General features: G+C 38.1%; 3 protein-coding genes across 3 annotated transcripts in view; 2 read left to right on the top strand and 1 right to left on the bottom strand.

Moving 5' to 3' along the window:
* Positions 1-1099, top strand: part of LOC148723588 (uncharacterized) — a 1230-nt gene extending 131 nt beyond the window's left edge. Inside the window, exon 1 of the mRNA XM_088732297.1 lies at positions 1-1099. This exon is cut by the window's left edge and continues 131 nt beyond it. Within this exon, the coding sequence (XP_088588423.1) occupies positions 1-682 (682 nt within the window). The 3' untranslated portion in view covers positions 683-1099.
* A 457-nt stretch (positions 1100-1556) lies between these two features.
* On the top strand, positions 1557-5456 carry LOC148723589 (uncharacterized). Its single transcript, XM_088732293.1, has 5 exons — positions 1557-1728; positions 2449-2581; positions 2803-2942; positions 3389-3566; positions 3699-5456. Exons 1-5 carry the CDS (start codon positions 1612-1614, stop codon positions 3956-3958), a joined length of 828 nt encoding a protein of 275 aa, XP_088588419.1. The 5' UTR covers positions 1557-1611; the 3' UTR covers positions 3959-5456.
* Positions 5361-7500, bottom strand: part of LOC148723590 (uncharacterized) — a 2662-nt gene continuing 522 nt past the window's right edge. The window contains exon 1 of the mRNA XM_088732291.1: positions 5361-7500. This exon is cut by the window's right edge and continues 522 nt beyond it. Coding sequence (XP_088588417.1) covers positions 6188-7500 — 1313 coding nt within the window. The 3' untranslated portion in view covers positions 5361-6187.

Here is a 7500-nt window from a genome sequence, read left to right on the forward strand (position 1 = left end):
AGAGCTTGTGAAAAAGATTTTAGACGACGAGAATGCTAGCTCTGAGACATCAAGGCCTGAAACTTCAAGTTCTGGTGGAAATAGATTGTTTTCAGCGTTGCAAAGAGCGAGGTCAATGCTAAACTCGTCACAATCAAGTACATCTGGTCTTGGCAAGCGGTTGAATAAGCGTGAACGATTACGAGCTACCAGTACAGCCAATGACCAAGGGCAGAGGAAAAAGGCTAAGAAGGAAGACATGAAAGCGTTCGAGTTTGTGTTGCTGTCGTTAGGTGAAGAGGACGAAGATGAGTGGACGATATCCGACGACAAGATCATGCTTCGCGGGCTTATTCAACTCTCCCCTGAATCTTCTGAGGCGGATATTCGAAGGAAATTAGGCGAAGTAACGAGGGTTAAATTCCCTACTGTTACAGACTCTGACTTCGTTTTTCTAAGAGCCATTAGAAGAAAGCTGTCGATTCCAGTGACCTGCGATTCATTTGCATACAAGCAGCTGAAAGTTGTGGCTGGCCAAGGTTCCATTTATGTCAAGCTCAAACCAGGCTTTGAATGCCTGTTAGAAAACAACGACAGCAGTTATGATGGTAAGCCATATTGTCGTCGAATAAGTTTGAGAATGAAAAATCAGCAGAAAATACATGTATGCTGTTTTGTAATGAGGGGGTGGTATTATTTATGATTTAGTAATATTAATTCCTTCTGTTCCCCTAAAATCTTTTACCCGAATTTGGTACAATCTTATCTGTTTTGTCCTATATTATGAAAGTGTACTAACTCAAATTATATGTCATAAAAACTAGAGATTACTGAATAATGCAGTTTATTTTTTTTTTATTTGAAAAAGTAGAAAACAGTGATTTATTTACATGTAAGGTAGTGCCTTTCATATTCATGATATTTCACAATCATTGGATTGGTTGGTGAAAGTGATGCCAGCAATCAGCAGCCTTTATTGCAACTCCATGCAGTCTCCACTCTGTCCTGTTACATATTTTCTTGTGAATTAATATAAAGTAACCCCTAACCTGTTAACATGCATTACTAAAATATACATATAATTTCAATGTGTAATTTCAATCCCTTTAGAATTGTTAACTTCATATGGGCAAGAATGAACAAGTGAATTACAGCCAGTCCATCCGAGTATCAAACAGCCAATCCACCTCCCAAGTTGATAATAGCCAATCTGCCTGCCAAGTTGACAATAGCCAATCCACCCGAGTAGACAACAGCCAATCCACCACCCGACTTGGCAATAGCCAATCCACTCAAGTATACAACAGCCAATCCACCTCCCAACTTGACAATGGCCAATCCACCCGAGTAAACAACAGCCAATCCACCTCCCAAGTTGACAAAAGCCAATCCACCGTAGTAGACAACAGCCAATTCACCTCACAAGTTGAAAACAGCCAATCCACCCAAGTTGACAACAACCAACCCACCTCCCAAGTTTGTCCAGAAATGGACAAACTTGCTGAAGAAGCTGTGGCCTACTGTCAAGAAAATAACATATCTAATCCAAGTGAGATCTTAAGAGTAATCCAAAACAAGTTTGTCAAAGGACAAAATCTGGAAGTGCAAAGAGTCGAAGAAGTGTCAGAAGGAATGACTCAATACATCTTAGTTAACAGGAAGAGTATTCTCGAAACGGCATTTGAAGAACTAAAAGAGGTTGCTTTATCAGATTTACAAAAAACTCTACAAGTGGATTTTTATGGGGAGGTATGTAAATACCACATTCAGTTATTCCGATATATGGTTTTAGACATCGTATATAAGTCAGTAAAAGCCTGCATAAAAGAACCACTAGTTTTCAAAGTCAGGCTAAAGTGGTGAGAAAGTGGGCAGAGCTGGTTCTTAACTGGTTCTTAAAGACTTATTTGCAAACCAAATGTATTGTCCTTATATATCTGTTATGGTGTTGTTATTACAATGTTTTTTTTTTCATCAGTGATCTATTCATTGGTAAGTTATTACAATGTTCAGTAAGTATCACTGTAGAAGATAGATTGAGTACAAAATTATAATCCTAAATTAGACATTTTTCTTGCATCAGTAAATTTGGTACTCAGACTCAACTCATGATGTAAGTTTTTACAATGACCCAATAAAGCTTATAAGTAAAACCTGTCATATGAGAACCAGTCTACATGTAATTTCTCAGTGGGTGCTTAAATGGTAAATTGTAGCCTGGTGTTTCTTAAGCCACTGGTTATTTTTGCACATTTTTAGTTTATACTATTTTTAAATTACATTATGTCCAGCATTGAAAGTGTGTTATTTTGGTGAAACACAATTATATCAACATAGCATAAAATGATTGACAATTTTTCCAATCTCATTTACAGACCAAACGTGGCACTGTAGCCCATATACAGTGTTGATGCAAACCCTCTCTTGATAGGCATAAATACAATCACTTTTTTACTGTCTATATTTTAGGAAGCTGAGGATTTAGGCGGCCCAAGAAAAGAATTTTTCAGACTGGTTCTTTCCGAAATACATGCCAAATATTTTGAGAAAGGACTGAAAGATCATCTGGCGGAAGATTACCAGATAGTTGGTAAAATACTTGGTAAGAATATAATAATCTTCAAGTCAAGTCAAGTTTTATTGTTATATATGCTTGGCTTTTGTGAAAAAAAGATCACCAGCTAGTTTCCAGGTATAACACAGAAAATAAGAAAAATAAAAAACTAAAATTGAGAAAAAAATACCTTCAACAAGTAACTGTTTTCATGTTTCCATGTTTTCATTCCATGAATGCTTATATAAATCTGCCTTTTCTAATAACAGGACTAAGTATCCTCCAAAATGGAAAATTGCCTCGTTTTTTGGAAGAGGAGATCCTGGAAGAAATATTTTCCACTTCATCAAAGCCAAATTCAGCCATCCAACACTTGCAAAATGGTCTCAAATGTCTTGGAATACACCAGGTGGGTGTTGATATACTGTTTTGAGTGTTTGCTGTTGAAAAATACGACTCATTTCCCAGGAACAATAAGCTGGCTCCAAATCTCAAAATACAGGCCAGTCCCTAAAAGAGTCCATTCCCAGGCCTGCAGCCATCCTGGCTTGTTCTTGATACATGCATATGCTACAAACTTCTTTATGAAATTAATTTGAATGACTGTAACTCATTCAAAACTTCCCTAGCTAAACCAAACTTCAATCTTGATGTGTTGTATTTGAAACTATACATTTAGTCCTTTTTGGTAAAAAGCAGTAGATATTTATTCCCTTACAGAATCTGACCTTAAGATAGCGTAAGCTCATTTTTGAAGTGAGGTACATGTAGGACTCTCAATTATTTTAAATCTCCGTTTCTAAAGACACCATGAAGTAATACATGTGTTAAATGAGGTTATTCACATTTTCACAGATTGGATGTCAGTTACCAATGTTCTTGCACTTGTTGAGACGAAACCCAGACCACATGTTAACAGTGAAGCAGCTGGTACATTTGCTTAAGCCTGAATTTAGTCCTGAAGGGTCAAACAGTCGTTCCCTAGAGAACAAAGTGTATGCAGCATTTGTAAAATACATGAGGGAAGTAGCAAGTAAGTATATTAAACCCAACATTCATGACAACATCAATACAGAGAAAGTGTGTGATTCTTTTTACCCCACTAAAGTTTGTCTGTGAACAATGTCTATTGCAAAAATAAATGTATGCTGCAATTTCTTTTCAGGCGGAAGAAGACATGGATTGTCATTATCAAGCATCTTAACATTTGTGACTGGCACAGATGAGGAACCTGTTCTTGGTTTCCACATTCATCCTAGCATTCAATTCCATGAGGTGCAAGATTCTTTTTTGCCCTCTGCAAACACCTGTATTGGCTGTCTCAGGTTGCCAAGGCCAGCACTGAATGTACAGCTACCTGCCACTGAAGTGCTTTTCTCTTTATATGATATGGCATTTCTTAACACATTTTTTGGCACTAAGTAAATAGCAGATTTTATGTCTGGATCATAGTTATTATTTCTGTTTGTTTTTGGTTGTTGGCAACAGCAAATGTTCTGCACAATAATTAATACAAATATTAAAAAATGCCAATTTTAAAAATAGTACTATAGATGTCAAGAGCATAGAACAAGGTATTGTGATATTCATTACAAAGGACTATTAATATATTATATATATCTGACCATATTCGCAAGAATATGCCTGCAGGTTGTCGTCACGGCTGGCTCAGGTGAATGGCCCAGTCCATGGACTATCTGCTGGTGGCTTGCAGGGGGGGCAGGGGAGGGTGTCTCATACGGACACCTCCTCTTATTTAGACTTGGCCATTTGAGTGACAAATAATGAGTTTCTTGAGTTGTTTTAGCTTGCTTGAATGTTCTTTGTTGACATGGCCCCCGGCTAGAGACACCCCTGTCACGTGCTTGCGTGGGGGGGATTCTCCTAGCCACAGGGTGGTCAGAACACTCCTGGCCACTGGGACTGTCCTAGAGTCAACTGCGGACATGCTCTGCGAATACAGTCAGATATACATTGAAGATAATAGGTTTATCACTGAAGAAATTGTTACAGTTTAAGAATTTCAATATACAATGTACATGTACATATTATTTCATGGAGAAACTCAAACTCGGAAAAAAATCACTTTGGAGGTAGAGTGGTCACATTTAGATATGCCTCAATGTGACACTGTGATGTTGTTAGTGAATTCATACATGAAAGGAGCTCAGTCACAGTATTTTGAGTTATGTTGGCCATTAGCAAAATTACCGTTTAACTCAAGGAAACCTGAAAAATAAGACTTCACAAACTTAAGATAGAAAAACACCACCAAGACAATAATATACCACAAAGGAACAAGGATGGTTAAATATAGAAGACTAACACGGATTGCAAACTTTTCAAACTGTTTAGCCGTGACTGTGCTCCTTTAATGTGACAGCATGCTGTTAGTGAGTTCACATGTGCCAGTCAGAACTTGGCTGTGTTGCCATGTAAGACCCACAGACTGGCCCTTGCTCACTATTGAGTCTCCGGTAGTGGTTAGAGCATCCGACTAGATCATGGAGGGTCGGGTTCAAATCCCATCTGGGAGTCAGATTTTTCCCGAGTTTGTGTTTCTCCATGTATTTAAATTCGATATTTGTTCTTTTAATATACACTTTATTTCATCATGTTGTGAAGAACTTTATATAATGACGTCTATGATATTCAAAAAAGTGCTTCTTGCTTTTTATTTTACTCCCTTTCATAAAGTGCTTGCATTAAGCCAATGAAACAAACAGCACTATTTTACTAAGTATTGATAATTAGAAGAAAACAAAAGATTTATTAGGAACTAAAACTATTTAGTACTACATTATGCTCATTGGTTGAGCGGGAGCACTTTGAAAAATTCAAAAAAATAGACTTTTATTGGTGTTTTTATTCTGTGGTACATGTGATTAATAAAGATCGCTTAAATACATGGTAATATTGTCAATTATGCATCTACTGTTGTCTCAGTTACTGTACAAAAAATATGTGGTCAAGAACTGCATTACTGCAAAAGTAAAGACAATTGGATCAATGACTGCAAGACTATAGAAGTACTAGTTTAGGTGGGTATAGTGCTCGCTCTGATTTTAATTTGTTTTGTTTCATCAGCATTTACTCCTACATTAAGCCTAGCTTTTGAGCAACTTGCCCTTCATCAGGGCAAATGGCCAAATTCTACGTTGGAAGGATAAGAATAACAGAATACTAAGGAGGGCACAAAGGAATGAAGTCAAGCATGTGACATAAGATAGACATAAACATAAGACATCCACATAACGCTTAGCATAGGCAAAGTCAATAGGGAAAGTAATCTTGAGGGAACGATGATGATGATTATTATTGTTATCATTAGCAACAAAGAAAAACACCATCCTTTTGTCCCATGAAGTCTCACAGGATACATTTTTCTTTGCTTTCATTCACTTATGCTTGCATCATAGTGAACGCCAGGCTTAATAACACTACAGTCACTCCAGAGTAGTGTGTGTCATATTAAAAAATGGCTTCACAATTGGAATACGCAATTTTTGTCAAGATTTTGTGCTATCATTGACATGAATAATAACACCATTATCATGCCCAATTTTTCTGGTTTTATCCTACTCTGGCCCTGTACATCCCATTTTAGTTAAAAATCTGATAATATGCTGTGCAATCTCACAGGAAAACAGTTTATTACATGTGTAGAACTTGGTTTACCAGGTCCAAGGCATCAATGTAAATGTCTATACCCATGTCTGTAGAGGGTTTCAATGGATCTATTTCCTGTTGAAGAATCTGCAAAACCTCATCCTGTTTGTGTATCTCGATTGGAGATATTGTGACATTATTATCACTGTCATCAAATGGGGAAGGTCCCTGTGGGTAATGGCCATAGAATACCAGGTCATCTGGGTCTTCATCAAGGCCACCATGTGATAGCGGATTATCATCATGAAGCATTCCATTCATCCACATTTGATATGGAGACCAACTGTTAGCAGTTCTGATACCATGATGATTGAAGGTTTCCTGGTACTCATGAAGTGCTTTATTAAGTCTTGGAAGAAATACAAAATGCAGTGCAAACATGTTCGTAGGATCTTCAATGTTTAAATTCCCAGAATCCTCTAAAGCATAGAACAGATAATAAAAATAGTGCATAACGCAACGAAACACATCCCTCCACAGCCGTTCTATTCTTTGGTTGTGGGTGGAAGGCCCAGCAATGAAGCTGCCCCTACCTGCCCCTCTTGCATCTACTATGGCATCGCAAACCAAAACGTTTTCGACCCCCCTGTCAACACGAATGCGGGAAGGCCACAGTCCATCTTTCTCAACAGCATCTAAAAAAAGGGATAGTACAGTTTCTGATAGGTTGTTTGGACTGCAATGAAGAAACATTATTCGTCTAGAAAAGCCATCTATGCAGCCATGAACAACTAGCCCCCAGCGAATGAGAGAGTGGTGCCCATCAAGGTGCCATAAGGAATTAGGCCAAGGCACGAGGTAAGTCCTTCGTGTTACAACTGCACCCCAGCGCAATGCTGCATTTTCAGGATCTAGCCTTGCCATACTCTCACGTACTCTACTCCTTTGTACTCTCAAACCTTTTGACCTCAAGTACCCAGTAATGTATGACTGCCCTGTTGTTTTGCCATGTTGATTCATGTATTCTGATACTATGTTATCTAACTCTCCATCAGACATCAAGCTGAAATCACTCATAGATTTTAGACCATACTCTTGAACTCTCCTGTAGATAGTCCATCGCGACACCCCCAATATATCCGCTATTTTCTGCCACGAAAAACCGAAACCTCTAAGGTCCTCTAGCATTTCTTGTGGAATTTTAAATGATGGACGTCCAGCTCTTCCTGTGTACATAGAGGCAACTAACACTTGAGCAACAGAAGTTGGCCTGTTGTTTAGATCTAAATTTCTCTCCTGCAAGCATTGGAAAACATCATAAAAAGCACTTGCAAGGGAGCTCCATGTATCCTGGAAGT

The sequence above is a fragment of the Stylophora pistillata genome, chromosome 9 (genome assembly GCF_964205215.1).
Source record: "Stylophora pistillata chromosome 9, jaStyPist1.2, whole genome shotgun sequence".
NCBI lineage: Eukaryota > Metazoa > Cnidaria > Anthozoa > Scleractinia > Pocilloporidae > Stylophora > Stylophora pistillata.

What these genes read in the sequence shown, in the direction of transcription:
- LOC148723589 (XM_088732293.1), top strand. Translation starts at nt 1,612, where the DNA reads ATGACTCAATACATCTTAGTTAACAGGAAGAGTATTCTCGAAACGGCA. An exon ending in AAGTGGATTTTTATGGGGAG is followed by an intron (nt 1,729 to 2,448) that starts GTATGTAAATAC and finishes TCTATATTTTAG; the next exon opens with GAAGCTGAGGATTTAGGCGG. An exon ending in ATACATGAGGGAAGTAGCAA is followed by an intron (nt 3,567 to 3,698) that starts GTAAGTATATTA and finishes ATTTCTTTTCAG; the next exon opens with GCGGAAGAAGACATGGATTG.